Raw genomic sequence first — 21,730 nt, forward strand, 5'->3', positions numbered from 1 at the left:
TCCCATTGGCTGGACACATATTGGGTCACTTTCTACACCGAAGAATACATGGTAGGATATGTATTTTTAAATATGCAAATATGTTTTGCATAGAAAAAACGGAATTTAGATTTTATTACGATACTTATTTTAAATGCAAAGTTTATTATGAATTTTAAATCAGGTATTTTCCAGTTCATGCGTTCAATAATCAAGGCACTGTTCTTTGCACTGACCTTGCGTTAGTAATTTATTTTTTTATAATGCATTGACACTTTATTTGGACTGGATTTGCAATAAAAACGCCTCAACATTATTTTAATGTTTTTCATTTTATAATATATTCTTATTTGCCAAATTGCAAAAGGATATATATATATATATATATATATATATATATATATATATATATATATATATATATATATATTTAAATTTGTGTTTTTATTTAGTTGTTTACTTGTCAACAACACAAAAACTGATGCAAGCAAATTTTTAAGATCTAATTAAAGTTTTAAAGTCCATATTATTCACCCAGTGTGTCAAACTTTCACTATGTTACATGTGCAATAGTGTCCTCTAGTGTTAGAGTTCGAGATACACATTAATAGTGTAGATTTATTTATTCAAGTTTTTACATCACAATATTTTACATCTGGGTCGGGATAGGTCTGGCTATATGTAATATTTTTAAATACTTCTATGCAAGTTTATGCAATCGGTTTATTATGCACTATATATAAATATATATATATATATATATATATATATATATATATATATATATATATATATATACATATATATATATATATATATATATATATATATATATATATATATATATATATATATACAGTCGCTGAGCTGACATTTACAGCCGATTAGACGGTCAGAGGCATTAAATAACCTTTAAATAACAGTTTTATATATTATATATATATATATATATATATATATATATATATATATATATATATATATATATATATATATATAAATTTATAAACCGTCTAATCGGCTGTAAATGTCAGCTCAGCGACTGTTTAGCCATACAAGCATGACATTGTAAGATTTCAGATCATTGCAAAACACCCATTTGCATTTCCTTGCAGCGCATGACAGAAGTTCCCAAACGTATTACTTCATGTCTTTAACCAACAAAAACAGCAGACTGCTAACTTATTAATTAAGTCAATGTGTTTTTATACTAGCTTAGAAAAAAAAAATTAATGGCCCCTCAGGCTTTATCTCAGTCCATTATAAGTAACATATGATCTGAAGAACAGACGTCATTTGCAGTGCCTTTCGCACAGCCAATCAGAGAGCGGCTACAGCAGAAGCCCTGTGATTGGCTGAGGACTTGTCTAGACGTCATTGTGAGCTCAGCCAGGGATTGGTCAGACCAGGGCCGGCTCTAGGTTATTTGGTGTCCAAGGCGAGAGATTCTGCAATTTTGCGTCCCGTCCAGCAGATGGCGCCCCAGGCGGCCGTCTGTGTCGCCTGTGAGCAAAGCCGGCCCTGGGTCAGACCTTCCCATTAAAGACATACACAGTCATGTACATTATTATAAACCTTGATAAATCATTTTCTTTACTAAAAAGTAAAGTTTTGAAGAAACTATTTAAACACTCCTTGAGCTTTGCAGTAAAAACATTTTGCACCCTCAGATTCCAGATTTTCAAATAGTTGTATATCAGCCAAATATTTTCCAATCCTAACCATGCATCAATTGAAAGCTATTATTAAAAAATTATCTTTATGACTGGTATAGTGGTCCAGGGTCATTATAAACCTTAAAGGTTTATAGATAAACCAAGGCTATCCTAAAATCACTAAAAATAAACTTAAAATTAAATTGCATAGGGTGTGTGCAACAGTTCAGAGAATGTTTTATTGTCTTTGACCATCTTTATTAATTAATGTAATATTTACTTCATACTAAATAAGTACACATTATTAAATCATAACATTATATTCTCTTGAAAGAGGATTATTGTCCTAAAATTATACATTTAATATTCTACTACCTTACCATCTCAACAATAGCAGTGTCTCGAAAATGAATTCTTAAATAACAATAAAAGTATTTTCAAAATATCATGATGAACTGAACTGCCCCAGTAAACATAATGCAATAAAAACTTAAGGGGTTAAATAAGAAAAGAAAATCAATTTTATAATTATTTAATATAGAATTATATTTTTTAGAAAAAAATAGTCACGCAAAACATAAAATTAAGAACTTTCTGATAAAACAAATGATCAGTATAATTTAATACATTTCTGTTTCGTCCATTCGCTTTCCCGTAAGCGGCACACCTCGCCCACGTCTAAGTCACCGTACCCCCTGATTGGCCAGTCTACCCCACTCGGTCCCGCCCATTCTGATTCCGTCACGCACCCTCCTCAGCGACGGCGGTTGGTTGAGAGTCCGCGCGGCGGAGAAGGAACAACAGAGCTGACAGCAGCACGCGACTCCAGTCACGTCAAGGAGAAGATGGAGCAGCACACAGGCGCCGCGGAGTTCAACATCTTGTTAGCTACTGACTCCTACAAGGTGAGCAGAGAGCCCCAGCCGGGCCCCGGTGTTCTGTTATATACCGGCGAACCCGTGAGTGAGAGAAAAATGAGGGAAAGAGGACGAGAAATGAAGGTGGTTTCATCCTTCAGGCCGTTAACGGTCGAGTCGGTGTCAGTCAGGTCTGTAGGCCGAGTGTGTGTGAGGAGAAACGATACGTACATCTTCATCTTTATTGCTCTTTACTAGATTTATGTGTCTTTATGTATATAATAACGGATTACGAGTGTGAATTACACCTAAAGGGCAAGAGGCGCGTGTCCTGAGGGGCATTTCTCTTCAGAAGCAAAACTGAAAGCACATGATTGTTAAGGAAATGAAAGTACTGCACAATGAAATCAGATAAAGTTGATCAGCATTAAGTGTTTTCCCTTATTTAAGAGATGTAATATAACGAAGAGATATGATTTTGACTGACATCTGTGGAACTAACCTACTACTAGACCTAGATATTTAGCAATATTCACCGGTATGACAAATTTTGTATAAATTGCTGACATGTTCTATTCGAATTAAAAATGTATATCTTAAAATATATTCGGTTATTGCATTGGAAAAAATATAAGGTTTCAAAATGTAACACGTTTAGTGTTATTGTATTGTAGAACAATTAAATGTGGTCAAAAAATTTTTATATTAATAAATTGGACCGCAATATACATTTTAATGTAAAGAATATAATGCTTTATGTCTAGTATAACACTGTTATAAGACAAAATTAATCATAAGGGAAAAAAATAAAATAAGCTAAAATAGAATTTTTTTTTCTCCAAAACTTTATATATATATATATATATATATATATAATATTATATAATATAATTCAAAAGTGACCACAGATTAGTTTATGATGCACTCTATTGTAAAATGATTTTCTATCTCACATTCAGTAAGCTCTAATGTAAAACATTTAGAAAACATAAGTTTACACATTAACTTTGGAAGCCATAAAATACTAAAACTGAAATAGAAACTGAATTTACTGTTGAATATAAAAGATTCATCATTAAACTGAAAGATTTAGGGGCAGTTATCTATTGAAACTAAAATACTTAATTGAAATGTAAAAACTAATAATGTTATAATGCAGCTGTCGAAACAAATTTGAATAAAGTAGGTTAGGTTAATAAAATGACCTGCATTTAGTATTTTGCAATGTAAGTTGTACTGCTGATGTTTATTCATACACCATATCTGTCAAGTCTTGCCAACACGTGAGGCAACCAAAATGTTTATCTTCCGTTTAAGAAATGATCAAACGCAAGTATGTCATAACCTTTGGATCCTTAATGATCTTAAAATATCAATAGTATGCATGTTTTACTTTAAGTTGTGGCTCACTTTTCATCTCAACCCATCAATCTCTGTCCTTGTGTCCAGAGTTGCGTCATTGTCTGCTGTTGTGTCTGTTATGTTCTGGATATGGTCTCATCTTGTTTATCTCATCTATGTTTATTCAGTGTATTCTTTCACCACTGCTGCTAGAGGACGGGAGTGGATGCCTTTGTCTTTTATCCTCCCACCACGGATGTAATAGTATTCTCGTGTTTCGCGTTGAGGCTGATAACACGTTCATTTAGCCTTTTAAAGGGACGCTTCATTACTTAAGGATCCCGCAGAGGTCATTGGAGGGTCAGAGATCACATGTGGGAAATAGCTGGTTGTTCCTTGTTTATTCCATCTGCTCTCTGTGTCTTCTTGATAGTTTGTTGATTTTCCTACTCTTTTGTTTCAGGAGTCAGTTCATGAGTTTTGGCCTTGCGATGCGTTCGGTATTTACTCTCCATTCAAGGTTCTTGAATCCATTTAGCTCTTATTGGAAACAGGGTGAAACTGTAGAAGCAAGTGACATTTAGAATAAGAGGTGATGAGAAGGAAGTAAGATGACACCAGGAATGAGAAAAGGGTGTGGTTAAGATTTTATGGTCGAATTCATATGGAGTAACATGCGCGATAGAGAGCATGATCATTTATAGTTCTCTAGAAACCTGAAGAATGTGTTCAGATTTCAACTTGCAATCATCCACTCCCATGAAGCATTGCAAATGACAGAATGAATGGGTGTCTCTTTCAAACCACGTTGGGTGACACTTTATTTGACGGTGTCCTTGTTACACAAGTAACAATTACTTACTATTATAATAAAAGCAAAATATGCATGATTAAATTCAAGGAACTAGGGCTGTGAATCTTTGGGTAGGCAGCGATTCGATTCACGGCTCATAGGTTTTCGATTCAAGAACGATTTGTGCAAATTTATAACGATTCGATTTGATTATTACGATTCAATTCTGCATTCTTTAAGTGCATTCACAGGATTATTTAAATGATTCTCCTAAATTCTTGAAATGCTTAGTTAAGGGGGCAAATAACAGTAACATTTATGGTTCGAGAACCATAGGTTAGAAAAAACAAAAACAAAAAACTTTTGTCCATTGTTAAATGTTCGTTTAATGATGCTATGGCATGACATGGCAAACGTAAAAATGTATGTAAGCCAAGATTATATAAAAGAGCTTTGAAAAGTATTATGTATAGGCTAACATTTTGTTACACCAGGGGCTATAATTTCATTTCATATATATTTCCTATTTCATTTTATTATATCATTTCAATAGTGACAGAAATGTCAAATACAATCATTTTATGTATGTGTTACGTATGTTTTATCATAATTATAATTATTATAATCATTTTTTGGGAATTCAAGGAAATCTCTTCTTTTTTATTACTTTTAATTAGCTGTAAGAAATCAAATACACTGCTGGACAATAATCAATCATTTGATTTAGAAACTTACATTTCTGCTCTGTCCATGCATTGAATGCACAGCTTTCGACTGCTCAGGTAACACCATCTGTAAGATGCAGAGAACCATTGACAAGCTACAGAAAAGTAAAGCTACTTCCCTCAGTATTACTGGCTACAAGTCCTAACGAGAGATCACACATCAGCTGCCGTCAGAGACAAACGGAGCGCGAGCGCAATCCTGTGACAGTCTCGGGCGGTAATAGTGGAGCTCGTGAAGGAGAGAAGTGAGGCACAAACACTGTTCAAGGTCTCCATTCATTCTTGCTTGTAGTAATTTAATGTGTTTATATTTTGAAAGCATTAAATTGCTATAGAAATTGTGATTCATTCAATTCTTAGTGTTTTAAATCGATAACTGTCAGAGATTGGCGATTCACGATTCAAAAATCATGTTTCAAGATCGATGCATATACATCGTCAGGGATGGCAAAACGAGTTCATCGTTACACCTCTACAAGTAACCCTAAGCCAAACCCTAATCCTAAACCTAAACTAAACCTAATTAGTGGTTTAATTCAATGCATTGCTTTCTATTTATTTGTAATTGCTTGTGAAATTTACTAGCAGGGTAAAAATTCTGCTCAAACTGAAAAAAAAAGTTGAAATAGACTCAAAAACTTACCTGTTTTCTATTAAGGTATAATAGAAAATTATGACTGTTAAATCGTTTTTAATGCACAATATTGTGAAGGATTCAGTTTTTGCACTGTACCTTCAATTAATTAAAGCATAAAAATGTCACCAGACAGCAAGTAAAACATACTGAAGAATATCAGTTTGCTTTACAGATACTTTACACAGTTATTTGCACCGATACTTTCCAGTTACATTTCGGTTACTTTACTGAAAGTTAAAAAAAAAATAGAATGGCCCGTTAGTGAAAACAAACACTAAATTGAAATTTTAACACTGTGCACTACTTCTTTATACTTTTCCATACAGTCTTAGTTTTTGTTTGTAATTCTTGTTAAACTTGTACCTCCTCAAACAAGTTTTGTCGCACATCTCAGTTTGAAATGTGCTAAATCCTCAGAGCTTGATGGTTCATGGAATTGTTTGAATGCCCTTGACTGCATGTGCACGCTCTGTTGTATGTGTAATGTTGATTGACCAATCGATGAGCACACTAACTTTAGAACCATAAAGGGCATTCGCTGGGTTATGTTTTAACAATTCCATCTGGTGTTGCATTTTTCCCCTTTTATCCTCAGTTGTCAACATCACAATCACATGGTTGTGTTGTCCAGGAGATTTCAGGCCTTTACTGACTAATTGCTCAGCTTGGGAGCATCAGATCAGGTCAAAACACATGCACATCTGGATTGTTCAGTTTTACAACTTGTTTATGGTGTTTCACTTTTCTATCAGTTTGCCACACCTTAAAAAAACCTCTGTGGCTGTTTGCCTTGTTCTGAAGCCTGTTCTGTGGCATTGCCGTGTCCTCCATGCACACAGCCAGTTGTTGCTCATGCCTTGACCGTATGCAGCTGTTCACATGAACGGTCTGTTCCAGAAGAGAGAGGACCCTAGTGGGACCTCCTCGGCTGCTGCTCCACAAGGATTGCTGCCCTTTGGGAAAGTTGGAGGGGAAAAAGCTGCATTTGTTCTTGGAGTGCAGGGAGCAAGCGCAGTAGCTGTCAGGCATAACCATGAGGGTGCAACCTTTTCCCAGGCTGACCCGTACGCAAGGGAACAGCCAAAAAGTGCCAGGGAAAGGTCAGCATGCACAAAATATCAGAAGGGAGCTTAACAGGTTGTCTGTTTGAGCTCTAGTGTAACTGTTCCTGTAGTTACATTCTCAGCATAGAATGTATTTATATCACAAGATATAATATCGCAAGAGGGCAAACAGGACTTTGCTTGTATTGTTTTTGAAAGAAAATGTTGCTTGTGCAAAAACAAGTAAATAATCTAAGTAACTACAACCTTTTGTTGCACAAAACTGGTTCTTGTGTTAAAAAGGCTCAAAAAAGAGCATTTACGCACATCCCAGACCACTCCCCATTCACATGTGTTCATATGTGTTTGATTAGAAATAGTGCAGGGTCTTTTTTCTTTTGCAACTTTTAAAGGTGAGGTATGTAGTTTCTGTGCTTCTGGTGACAGCTAGTGGAAAAATAAAACGGTTTACCATTGCAAATGCTCTTCACACTTTTACGATTGTTCTCATCCTTACAGTATCTCTACATTTTATCTGGGGCTTGACAGTAAAGAGCTCACATGCATGGCAAAAACATTGAGTTTGCCTTACTTTGAGGAGAAATCTCGACTGAAACCCAATTTCCTTCAGTTCTCCATCTTGTAAAAGAGTTGTCTGTCTGCATATTTTGGTATGTCGTTGAATTTTTGGCTTACACTTCTGTCACCAAATCAAATTTCCTTTCCTGTGTAATGTGTGAGTTGATTAAACACCCTCTGGTTCAATACAAGTCTGTGCTTTAGTTCTTATTTATTTTCGTAAAACTTCACTTCAGTTAGATTAATAGTAGTAGTAGCAATGTCTGCCTAATAATATGTTGCTGGTGGTCTTGAATTGCTGGCAGACCAGCTAGAATCAAACCCAACAGCTGTTTAAATTACAGGAAACTGTGTGGACACAGACGCACCCAGGCTTGTTGACATCCATCCATCCATCCATATTTGCAATGTTAACACAGCCGTGCCAGAGGATTTCTTTCAGTTTATGAATTGTATGTAACATGTTGTAATTTCTCTCTTACAGGTCACACATTACAAACAGTATCCACCAAACACCACCAAGGTGTACTCTTACTTTGAGTGCCGCGAGAAGAAGACAGACCCTACCAAGCTCAGAAAAGTCAAATACGACAAAACGGTCTTCTATGGGCTTCAGTACATTCTCCACAGATATTTAAAAGGTACGTAGGACGCGGCTGGCAGCACTAGTATAGGCTGCAGATGGAAAACGCAGCCTTGCTGGTAATTTAGGGTTGTGTTCTCGCTCAAGAATGCTGCATGCCCTTCAAACTTAGTCATAGTCTACCCGAAAAATAATAACATTGTTTGTTCCAACGGGAAAAAATTACTTTCTCATGATGGAGCCAGTGTTAAATGACCAAACTTTGATGGTAGAGTTATAAGCTAAGAATATAGCAGTTTGAGTTTAAGACATTGTTGTTCTCGCATGCCGCTCAAATGTGCCACTTTTATAAAGGAATTTTGTCTATTTTTACACTGAAAAAAGGATTTCATGGTGCGCTGGGGGTGAAGGCTTTAGAAATCGTGTGATAGGATGAAACAAGACAATTGAACATCTGCTCTTTCACCCACAAAAGACAGCTGCCCTGATCACAGATTCAGTCTGGATTCTGCAAATAAACAAATACTTAAGTTGCATTATTTCTCTTTAATATGTTGTTTATGCTTGAATTTGTCCCCTAAATCTCAAACCTCAGAATTAGTTTTGCAGATCATTGCATCCTTTTGTAAACTTGATACTGTTAAAAACTTTTAAGATTCAATCAGCGATTGTCATCATAGTCTTTACACACTTAAATTACAGACGTTTTGATTAATTTTATACCAGTGTTATTTTAATAATAATTATTAATATTTTGAATCAGTCCGTTTTTATATTTATATTTATACTTTATATTTATACTTTCATTTTAATTTTGGTTGAAGTTTTAGTAATTTTAGTAGGTTTTGTTTATTTGATGAATTTTGTACTTTTTTGTTTATTTTATTATTTTAGCACATCAAGTTACCAAATCAAAACTACATTTCACATTGATAAAACTGTGCCTTGGCAACTAGCTGAATTATTATTATTATTATTTTTTTTTTTACTTTTAATTTGCTTTAATAATAAGTAATGGAAATTTTAACTATAATAACCCTATTAACACACACACACACAAAAAATTAAGTCACAGTATCTGCTTTAACCCTCTGGAGTCTAAGGGTATTTTTGGGGCCTTGAGAAGTTTTGTCATGCCCTGACATTTGTGCTTTTTTCAGTTTCTTATAAATATCTAAATGGGTAAAGTCTAATATCACTGTAATCAGCACAAACTGGGCTATAATAATATGTGAAAGGCATGCATGTACATGATTGCATTTTTGAGAAAAAAAATGTTATGCATGGTTAGTGAAAAACTAAAAATGTTAAATCACTTGAATAAGGCAATAAAACACATACATAAAATTGGTTGCCGGAAAAGTTGAGAACTGGAGCTTGTAGCCAAGAATTTTTCTTTCTGAATGATGTGAAAATCATCTTGTTTACTCATTCACAGAAAACAATGTATTGATTTAAATTTTCTAAAACACTTTTTGTTGGTAAAAGTCATATGCGAGTAGGCGTCAACTATCATGAATATCATTGTGATTTACACCTGAGAAGACAAAGGCCTGCATAATGAGCTGCATAATGAGCCTCCCATTCAACTGTGCCACTGTGAGGGAGGACTTACAAGAAAGAATGTGAGAACAAAATAAAAGTATATAATTTTATGTTTGTAGTTTATTAAGAATATATTTAATTATCCCACAACATAATTTAATATTCACTTGGGGGAGCAGTTAAACAGTTTATTAGGAACAATCAAAGCTGACTTTCAAACAATTTTTTTGGCATCCTTACTTCAGTCACACAATCCTTCAGAAATCCTTTTAACAATCTTATTTTCTACCAAATAAACCCCATTTATTATCATCATCATTATTATTATTATTATTAATGTTGAAAAGAGCTGAGAATATTTTTCAGGTTTTTTTAGGGGGAATAAATCGAAAGAACTGCATTGTTTTTACATTTATTAGAGTTATCTCTATTTGTCACATTTATATTATTTACATCAAGCTTTTGAATGGTATAGTATTGTATATTATTATTGAAACTTCATAATGTTTCACTTGATTATACGTTTAGTCAGGAATTATAGTTTGGAAAAAGTCTTTGGAAAAAGTCTAACTAGTAAAATGTTTACACGTTATGTGAAAACTAGTACAAATAAATAAAAAGAGACTTACTCATGTTTATGATCTCTGCTGAATAAAGTGCTTCATTCTTTTTTCTGAGGAAATCCATTTCTCAAATCCTCAGCCACACCACATCTTTTTGGGGTGAATTATGTCTTAGTCCTCTCATCGCGAAGCAAACAGTAAAATAAAATAAAAACTTGAAGAACAGTGTCAATGCCTTTTCTTCTGTGTGGGCGTATTCAAGCCGCGCGCTTCAGTTTGAATCTGAATAGCGCGTTTAGCGCGGGGGCGTGGTCACATTAGATATAATGAGCTGAGATATGAAAAACAGACATTGCGTTGTTTTCATATGGATTACTTTATCTCAGAATATTTGTTTTCGGCAGCACTCGTTTAGTTTAAAAGTAGACATTCCAGGCTTTCTATAGATATCTCTCTCATGTCTCTTCTTTGAGTATTCACGGAGTTACAGTTCATTTTAATGAAATGTTTGTACATGACGATCAGCGGAGACAAAGACTGTAGACAGCGCACCTTGTTTGTTATCTTTATTTTATAAGTGCACAAAGGTTTTTTGTTATTATGTCTGTATCCAAAAAAAACTAGACCCTTTACAGATTCGATTGATGTATTGCTCTTATCTGTACGATTAAAACTGAAAGTGTAATTTAAGTTCTTTTCGGGGTTATCAGGAGAAAATGACTCAAAACGCATATATGCGTTAATCGACTCGAAAGGGTTAATAATCTAAAATGTATTAAAACACAAGAAGAGCTGCTGTTTTATTTATGAGGATGCTGTACCTTTAAGACAGTACTGGTAGGACAAAGTTACACTGTGAGCAAGGAAGAGTCGATAATGCAATAAAGCAAGGATGTAGGAAAATGTGCATTTTAACACACACACACAAGGAACACACCAACCTCTCTCTTGAGTAGTGTCTTTTCCTGTATTGTTCAGCCACTTCCTTGAGGTTTGTGAAGCTCTTGTTTCACAGTTGTCCTGTCTCTTTTTGCACTCACAGGACAGGTCGTCACACGAGAGAAGATTCAGGAAGCAAAAGAGGTGTACCGGGAACACTTTCAGGATGATGTGTTCAATGAAAAAGGATGGAATTACATTTTGGAGGTATGGAGAAACTCACCTCTGGGACATTTCTGTCTGTGCTCTGTTTTGTCCCATCAGGGATGTTAAGTCATGTCTTGTCACTGCAGAAATACAACGGTCACCTGCCCATCGAGATCAAGGCTGTGCCGGAGGGAAGCGTTATCCCGCGTGGGAATGTGCTGTTCACCGTAGAAAGCACAGATCCGGAGTGTTACTGGCTCACTAACTGGGTAGAGGTGAGACACGACCCTGAACCGATCCCTACAGTGCATTTACAATCATTTAACACTAATCTAAAGCAACTTACTTTACATTCTAAGTTTACATTTTGTTTGTATGTGAATTTGATTTTCATAAGAATACATATCTATGGCTTTAATTTCCATTTAACTTCCAGTTTGGATGGATCGGGCCAGTATACAAGAGTTTAGGTTATGTCTAATCAAACAAATTTATAAAACAAATTATAATATTAATAATCTAATATATGTGAATAGGATTTTACAGATGGTAAGGCATTATGCAAGTACGAAATTCACATTCTGTGTTGTCTGTTTTAATTTTTTCTATTCTGTTTTATTTTTTAACACAAATTTATCATAAAAAATGGTGAGGCAAATTAATAATGTATCATCTTCGTGCCAGTGAAAATGTTGGAAAATACTATGAAACTACTGAGCCAATGGAAATATAAAAATAAATTAAATCCTATGAAAATTATTATTCCTGAATCCTTGAAATTGCATTACCATTTTAACTCTGTTATTATCTTTTTATATAGAATATACACTTATAAACTAATCATCTTTATCCAATTTATTGATCTGTTTGGAATTCACCCAAAATATATATCTGAAATATAATTCACGGAGATCCAAATAGGAATAATTCAGTCATAATAGTCTAAATTGTTTTGGCACTGTATATTAGCCACAGAACACACAGATTTCATGAATCACTAGTGGAGTAAACCGTAGGGTGCCTGTTTTGGCAGCACAATCCTTTTTTGGTTAATAATTATATATAATAAGGCATGCAGTTTACATTTCTCACTGTAATGACTACAGAGTTTTCCAAACTTTCCATATGCTGTTACAGACAAAAAGCGACATCTCATGCCACTCGACTTCTTAGGATTTAATGTCAAACCTGCTGAGTCATGCTGACAGTCTGACCTCCAGCCACACCTGTACAGTGGTCACGAAATACTACACCTGTCACCAAGGGAACAGTTTGAGTCTTTTGTATAGTAAAATATTATATATTATATATTATATTATTGTATATTATTGTATAGCTTTATTTGAGTTCTTCTACAGATGACTCAGAGGGCTTTGAATGTATGGCAAATATGTTGTCATGCTTAGCTGGTAAATTTAGACTGTGTGTGTGTGTGTGAGCGTGTGCCCTTGCCTCTCAGTACACACTGTCACCATCTATCTCTTCTCCACTGATTGCAAACACGCATCTACATGCTTTATGATGACCATGGGAAGGCACTGATGCTGACGAATAACTGAACTGTTTGGAGGCTTTTCAGACTCCCAAGGCGACATTTAACTGATAATTAAAATATTTTGTATAAGCTCCTCTTAAACCTTCATCCTTTGTGTTGTGAGGGTGGAGAGTCACATGCTGGCACATTATAGTTAGTCATGTGACCCGGCGCTCACACTAGTGACCCTGGCAGCTTGAAGCTAATCTCTGATGGCAGGATGCACATCTGAGCACAAAGACAGAGTTTGGGCGGCGTTGAACCATGACTCAGACTTAATGACATTATGTATGAAATTTACTCGATAAAGAAGCTAAAAACCCCACAGATCAATGCAAGAAAACTGTTTGGATCACTTTGCAGCCATTAGTTAGATGAATCCAGTATTAATTATGGTAGCTTGCAGATTTTAAGTCAAGTTCGTTTCTTATTACATGCCAAATTTCAAGTGCAAAATCGAGTAAAATGGTTAAAAACTATTATCAAATCACAAAGGCTGTTTAAATGATAAGAATATTTATTCTGACGAGCTGCTGTGATTTGGGTCACTTGTTAACGCAACATATACCACTTTCCAAATCTGTAATGAGAATTGTTTATAAATCTGTTGCCAACAAAAGGAAAACTGTAAGGGCTCCCTGTGGTTTTCTACCAAAATAAAAGCTCCTTTAATGTTTGAAAACAAAGAACAATATGTAATTTAAAGTGCCCCTATTATGGGTTATGAAAGGTTCATATTTTGGTTTTGGAAGTCCCCAACAACATGGTTGACATGCATGCAAGGTCAAAAAACTATTAAATTGTCTTATAATATGCATTAATTTTCCAAACCCCTCCTTTGCTTGACGATAAACTGCGGTGATTGGTCTGAAGACACAGAACTCCCAAATTAAAAACATCAACAAAAATTCACTATTCATCTACTATTCATTTCTAGACCATTGCAAGCGAACAGATATTGCTGATGATTTTAAAGTTGGAGGAGAAAATGAGTTGAGATGTCAGCACGAAACCACTTAAGATTTGGAGTCGACTTTCTTTTGAAAGACAATCATTTTATACACTGTGCACTATTAGATAAAAAAATGTATTGGTAATTTAAAAACATCCATGATAGGGTCTCTTTAAGTAATGTAGTGTAATTTATATATATAAATAATGTCATTTTACAATCATTTCTAAAATTATTTAAATATTTATTCTTGGTAATGTAATAGTTATTACTGTTTATTATAATTAATAATAGTTATTATTGTTTTATTACTAATTTATAAAATACTCGTTTAATATGTAATTTAATTATTTTTGTAATTTATACATGTAAATTATATATAATTTTACTGTATTTAAAAATATATATATGTGTATATATATTAATGTAATTATTATTACTATGTATTATAACACATTTTTTTTCTTTGACATGACTTAAATTTTTGATTGACATAATTTTATTAGGTAAGCGAGCTATTGATTAATGTTAACTGATAGCCGATAGCCATTGTTTTAAGAAATTACACATTTTAATTCCCACTTTTCGTGATCCAATCAGTTCCAGATGGATAAAATCAAATCCCATCCAACATTTTTCTCACTGGATATCTACAATAAGGTGGTAGTTTCGCGAATGATTTTAACACGCGACTAAATTACAGGTACGCGCGGCGGTAAGGCCCAGATAGGCTGGCCACCTACTGTATCTATAAAGTTATTGAAGTAAAATGGGTTGCAACTTTGATTGTTCAGAGACTACAATGAGAAATGAATTAAATCATTATGAAATGAGGGTTGTGTGGGTTTTGCAGCCATAGTTTGGGGCAAAAATATCATCCAAAATTGACAGACTACCAGTGATTGCATTAAAAATCACTGTCCTAGAATCTCAGATGTTTAGATGAGTTGAATCGGGTTCATGAGACAGGGACACCAGGATGTTCTTGTGCCCAAAGGCTTGTGCCCAGGGCTTGTCAGGGTATGTGCACAGTATGATAATATTGACTTGACCGGCTGGTCTTTAACAAAGCATTTCTGCCTAGCATCCCCTTGCATGAGTCCATCAGACCCTCTGTGGAGTCTGTGTTTTGACTCTATGACACATTCCCAAGCACTCTGGTCGCATCAAGCTTTATGGATTCAGTTTCCAGCTGACTTCACTTTTGTTTATGACTTAGAATAAATTCGCAACTTTCAGATGTGATGATACATGAGGTATAAGGTTATTATTTGGGGGGGGGTGGATTGCATGTTCAGAAATGCTAACAAAACAACAAGTTTCTGATAGTTTAATGTAATGAACTGTTGAATTTTCTCCTCAACAGACTATCCTGGTTCAGATCTGGTATCCCATCACTGTCGCGACAAACTCGCGAGAACAGAAGAAGATCCTGGCCAAATATCTCATGGAAACGTCAGGAAGCCTGGAAGGACTGGAATATAAACTGCATGACTTTGGCTACAGAGGGGTTTCATCTCAAGAGGTGATATTTGTGTGTTGCTACATCTCATCTGAAGTGCTATAACCTTAGAGAGACGGTTTACTGTTACACAAACCCAACAAATCTGATTTAAGTACATGCATGGAATGTCAAAGATGAGACTCTATCCTAGTGTCTTCTTACTCGGATTCATAACATTCAACTGTAAATGCCAAGCATTTTATTGATACAGTACATATCAAACATCATCCACCCTGTAATTTTCTCTTGATGGTTTAGTTTCTGGGCTAGCTGTGTTCATACTTACGTCTTGGTTTCAGACGGCTGGAATCGGCGCATCTGCACACTTGGTAAACTTCAAAGGAACAGACACCGTGGCCGGGATCTGTGCTATCAAGAAGTACTACGGCACCAAAGACCCGGTTCCTGGTTTCTCCGTTCCAGCTGCAGAACACAGGTGGAACAACTTGAAGCAAGCGCTTGATGATAGTACATTGCATTGCAAAACAATGTGAACTTGCCTGAAGAGTTTCCTTTTACCGTGTCGCATGCGAGGTATAAGATAATGTGGCCCAATGCATTCTGGTTAGTTGGTGCTGCACTATTACACTTCACATTTTCTGCTGACAGCGCACTGTTACATAACTACCAAAGACCAGTGTTTCCTCACACTTGATCTGTTGTGCAATTTTAACTGTAGTAAATGGAAATGGAGTTTTGCACTAGTTTCAGAGGTGCTTGTTGACATACAGCATGTTTTATACAATGCTGCCACCTAGTGGTAGATATCATAACTTGAGTACAACCAGCACAGTGGTTTAGGAGTAATGTTTTTGCAATTTTGATTTATTTATAATATATAGCTATTTAGATGTTTTAAATAATTTTATCTGTAATGCTGACAGAAGATTGAATAGCCAGGAAATTGCAGAAAATCGCATATTAAACTTATTTAATAATCATAGAAATTATAGTAATATTATAACGTTATAATAACAATTTAGTTTTTTTTCGAAATTATTAATATAAACACACACACAACACATATATGTAATGTATGTGTATTTGCTTAGAAGTTTAATAGTGTAGGTGTTAAAAAAAAAAAGTATAATATCTGTAAAGTCTATAATGCTAGCACACACTATACATATGTAAGCAATACAGAGTTAACGGATTAAAGAATACAACTTTGAATTAACATTGTATAAAAGTATAGATGCATAAACGCAGTGGTTCCCAACTACGTTCCTGGAGGCCCCCTAACACTGTACATTTAGCATGTCTCCTTAATCAAGCACGCCTGATTCAGATCATCAGCTCATTAGCTAAGACTCCGGCTACATCTACATTAATCCAGAGACATTTGAAAACGCCATTTTTGTTTTAAAACACTCTGTCCACACTAGCATTTTCAAGAGTTTTCCAAAAGTGTCTCATCCACACTGAAACATCAGTAAACGTTAAATACGCTTTCTGCGCAAGTGTAAAGCCTAAAAAAACCTCACTGCAGACGATGCACACGGAACATGAGACTTTATTTACGAATTTACTAATTTCACTGATTGTGTCTTTGTGTTGCAGCACAATCACTGCCTGGGGAAAGGACCATGAGAAGGATGCTTTTGAACACATCATCAAGCAGTTCCCGTCTGTCCCCGTGTCTATCGTCAGCGACAGCTACGACATCTACAACGCCTGCGAGAAGATCTGGGGTGAGGACCTGAGGGGTCTGATCGAGAAGAGGAGTGCAGACGCCCCGCTGGTGGTCCGACCGGATTCGGGAAACCCTCTAGACACAGTGCTAAAGGTAGTCACTATTGCATCCAAAAGCTGATTGATTATTCTAGAATTTTATATATATGCATAGTCCATTAAGTCTATTAAATCTTATTTTCCAGGTCCTAGAAATTTTAGGAAAGAAGTTTCCTCTGGTTGAGAACTCTAAAGGCTATAAGGTGCTTCCGCCCTACATCCGAGTCATTCAGGGCGACGGTGTGGACATCAATACTTTACAGGAGGTGTGTATGTTGTGCAGCTCATGACTGCATGCTATATGAATGTAAACTCATTCTGTGCCTGCTTTGTTTTGTTCTACAGATTGTGGAGGGCATGAAAGAACACAGATGGAGCATCGAGAACATCGCATTTGGCTCAGGAGGAGCACTGCTGCAGAAACTGACCCGAGATCTGCTCAACTGCTCTTTTAAGTGCAGTTATGTGGTGACGAACGGACTGGGCGTAAGTGTCGAGCGTTGGAAGATTTCGCAGTTGCATTCACTGACTTGAGAAAATAAATGATTAATTTATTGTTAATGTTGTTAATTACAGGTCAACGTCTTCAAAGACCCTGTTGCAGACCCCAACAAAAGGTCAAAGAAGGGTCGGCTTTCTCTTCACAGGACGCCGAGTGGAGATTTTGTTACTCTGGAAGAGGGGAAGGGTGATCTGGAGGAATATGGAGAGGTGTGTGACTAACAATTAATCAATAAAATGAATTACTTAAATGCATTTGACTTAATACTAATGAGGGAAAAAAAATGTGTTCACTCCCAAGTCCTTAAATGGTATTAAATCAAGTTTGAGGCTATAACATTTTTAAATACCTTAAATGGTATAGCACAAGTCTTCATTATAATTTTAAGAGGTCTTAAATTTGGAGAAAGAAAACAGGAATTGGGATATGGCCTCATATGATAAATAAACTTCAAAAGGCTATGGTTTAAATGTTCAGTGTTCAAACATTCTGCAGTTTCAGAGCAGTTCGCATTCTATGAATTATATGCATTTATGCCAAACAATTGCTTGTGATTCACTGTTGAGAATTTTATGCTTTATGCTGTTTATATTGTGTAATATGTTACAGATGGTTGTAAGACTGCGTTTTTATCTTAATTTTTAATTCTAGCTTAATTTATCATATTTACCTTAATTTGAACGAGCAGCTGGAAATAGTTGACATTTCAAAATAAAATTATTTAATAATAAAAATATTCATTTTTATTCAGTATTTCAAGCTTGTTCATAATTAAAAGACCTGCATTAATGCAGTAAATCTTTTTATTTAGATTTTTTATGTTTGCTACTGATTTTCAGGTTATATATTTAAAAAAAAACTGTATGACATTTAAGTTAATTTAAATTCTTGAATATCTGAAATTAACACATTTAATATTTAGATGCTATTTATTGCTTGTCATTAATATAATTTATATGTATGGATATATTAGTGCATAAACCAGTTTAAATACACATGCATGTATTAAATAAAGCATGTCTTGACTTAAGCATTTTAAACGTGCATTTTGCAATTGAATGCATACCTGATTAATAGTGAGACATATGGTGTTCATTTTGTTTGTGCAGATATTACATTTTGATTTTAAAAGCTCCTTAAAACCCTGATAATTGCCTATGGTCATGTTTTCAGTTCATTTTGACCGTTTCTTCGTCTCTTTGCAGGACTTGCTGCACACTGTGTTCAGAAACGGGAAGATTGTGAAGACGTACTCCTTCGATGAGGTCAGAGACAATGGCAAGCTGAAGGAGAGCGAACTGGAGGATCTTCTGCTGTGAGATCGTCTCCCATCAGCCCTTTCTCTCACAGTCACCCCACGCTCAGTGTACAGAGCTGTTCTATGTTTCTGTCAACTGACTCCACTATGCTTTAGTGTCTCTTTCTAATGGCGGATGAGAGCACTTATCATGCTATTTAAATCATTTAACTGTGTATTTGACCAAGTGTGTTATTGATCACACGTCTTTGCAGGAATGGAGACGTTTATGTGTGCGTATACCACGAGAAGATTTGCTTTGCTTGACTTTAGGACTGAAAGGTAATAGTTCCGTGTTTGTTGAATGTGAATGTTGTGTGTAGGGTTTATCACTTTATCCAAGGATTGATTTATTCCTTTATGCAAAGGAGACGGCAGAACTAGAGGCACACTTTCATTCTCTTTCATCGGCCTTGTGTTTATTTTATGTCATGTCTGGTTTTATTTGAATGATGAAATATAAAAGAGGATGTTTAGATTGCATTTCACCTTAAAATCAAGAGGAAAAAATAAGAAACTTAATTTTGCATGAAGTAATTAGCATTTTTGGTGTTAATATTTTACCACCATTTATTAGCAAAAATTAAAGTCTGGACAGCACACATGCTCTATAAATACTGTATTTAGAAAAAGATTTACACACCGTATTTTTTGAGTATTTCAGTAAAATGATTACATAAGGACATATATAAACTTTCTTTATGCAAAATATATAATCTTACTTCTTTCTTTTGATTTTTGGGTCGAAATATGATCTGGACTTGAAAGGATTCATCTAAATATAATACACCTTTTCCTTTCTGCAGAGACCATTATCCTTGTTTTGCCAACTTGTTAAATGCTACATCAGAAATATACAATGTAAAGCTGACATATTTAAGTCAACAACAAAAAAAAGTTTTTGATTTTTTTTATTAATATTACTCACTACGACTCTTTATTTGAAAACACCAGTTTTATTATACAGCGGGAATCATTTTAGAAAAGCTTGGTTTTACTATTTTCTATACTTACTGTTTCAAACTACAGAATCAGAGTTGCTGAAGTTAATATCTACAGTCAGAATAATGTGGCCAAACTGCCTCCTCTCTCGTATATATCGAGTGTTTGTTTTGAGAGAGCTGGCTTCTTATTAGTACAAAGAGAGATCTGTTCTTATTTTTGTCTAATGCCCATTTTGTACAAACAGAAAGTTCACGTCTCTGGCACGTGTGCTGTTATGCATATGTGTGTGAGGTGTGAGTGTGTGTGTGTACATACATGTCTGATTGACAATACTTGCTAATTATAATTTCATTGATGTTTTTATGTATATGTTGGGTCTCCCTTTTTATTTCAACCTCTTGGGATATTTTAAAACAAACATGACGGATGCCATTTTGACAGCATATTAAATCAACGACAACAGTCCTTTGAATCATCCTTTTTGCTGAAATGTTATAATTATTATTATTTCTTTTTTCCTTTTTTTTATGGAATAGTGAAAAAGATGTAACCATTCCCTTTTATAGCTGCTGTAAGGACAGTAAACTGTTTCACTAGCTTTCAATCTAATAATGAAATCACTTCATTTAGATGATGAGTTTAAAACTGTGTTAAGGAAAATTAGTGTGAAAGTTTAAATAAAAAGCAATATCATACCTATTCGGGTTTGGGTTATATATCTCTGGATGCAGCACATGGTCATTTGATAAAAAAAAAAAAAAAAAAGGTCTATTTGGTAGCAGCCATTCATCGCACAATCATCGCAGATCATTTAGCTAAAAGTTTTATAACAACCTTTTATTATTTACATTGAAATAATCTATAATGTAAATTCTGAAAATATTTGTTATTATTATTAACGTATAATGAATACGAAATATATAATGACTGCAAATACATATAATAAATATAACTGGTTAAAAATATTTATGCAGTACTTGTTTTGTCATTTAGTGTCCCATAACAATACTAAAACTGTTGCTGTAGTAAAATTTCACATTGTTTTATAACTTTTGTGGTCACTATATATATATATATATATATATATATATATATATATATATATATATATATATATATATATACATACATACATATATACATACATACATATATACATACATGTATACACACACACATTTAAATGTGAAGAAAATACATATTTTGTCATCCAATATTTTGTAATTTAACACTTTTTAATGTAACTTTTGTGTGTGTGTTTGTGTGTGTGTATATATACACACACACACACACACACACACACACACACACACACACACACACACACACAGTCCTATGTACAGTGTTGGGTGTAACTAATTACCAAGTTAAAATCCATGCTTTTTTTATGTACCTTTCTCACTTTAAATACTTTGGTAAGTTAATAAGACTATTGGTAACGCTGTAGTCTCCAAATCTATTGGCTGTTTATTATTACTCAAAAATATAAATATTCGACATAATAATGTCTTATTCTGCAAGACCTTATTTTAAATCCTTATTAAACTTAATTCTTTTAAGTATTAATAAGTAGTAATTAGGAATATTCTGAGGCAGAAGTCATAGTTAATAGTTAGATAATAGTGAGAATTGGACTCTAATTTATTTAGTTACTTGAAGTACTTGAAATACTTTTTGGAGAGAGTAATTTAAACCGTAATCTAATTACATTGTTGAAGATTATAATTAGTAATTAATAATTTTTTATAATAATTTACCCAACACTTTGTGTGTGTGTGTGTGTATACATACATACATACATTAAACAATAATAAGAAATAAAATAATACTAATTTTTATTTTTAGACAGCCAAATTTCGCTGTACTGAACTCGCGAATG

At 34.4% G+C, this 21,730-nt stretch overlaps 1 protein-coding gene across 1 annotated transcript; it reads left to right on the forward strand.

Annotated features, from left to right (window-relative positions):
- Positions 1–33: 33 nt before the first annotated feature.
- On the forward strand, positions 34–20,550 carry LOC113067909 (nicotinamide phosphoribosyltransferase-like). The gene is made up of 12 exons (XM_026240397.1): positions 34–51; positions 2,294–2,539; positions 8,094–8,250; positions 11,343–11,446; positions 11,533–11,661; positions 15,239–15,397; positions 15,676–15,812; positions 16,937–17,162; positions 17,254–17,373; positions 17,453–17,593; positions 17,684–17,818; positions 18,815–20,550. Exons 1-12 carry the CDS (start codon positions 49–51, stop codon positions 18,926–18,928), a joined length of 1,671 nt encoding a protein of 556 aa, XP_026096182.1. The 5' UTR covers positions 34–48; the 3' UTR covers positions 18,929–20,550.
- Positions 20,551–21,730: the final 1,180 nt, after the last annotated feature.

The sequence above is a fragment of the Carassius auratus genome, chromosome 4, assembly GCF_003368295.1.
Source record: "Carassius auratus strain Wakin chromosome 4, ASM336829v1, whole genome shotgun sequence".
Classification (NCBI taxonomy): domain Eukaryota; kingdom Metazoa; phylum Chordata; class Actinopteri; order Cypriniformes; family Cyprinidae; genus Carassius; species Carassius auratus.

What these genes read in the sequence shown, in the direction of transcription:
- LOC113067909 (XM_026240397.1), top strand. An exon ending in TAGCTACTGACTCCTACAAG is followed by an intron (nt 2,540 to 8,093) that starts GTGAGCAGAGAG and finishes TCTCTCTTACAG; the next exon opens with GTCACACATTACAAACAGTA. An exon ending in GATGGAATTACATTTTGGAG is followed by an intron (nt 11,447 to 11,532) that starts GTATGGAGAAAC and finishes TTGTCACTGCAG; the next exon opens with AAATACAACGGTCACCTGCC.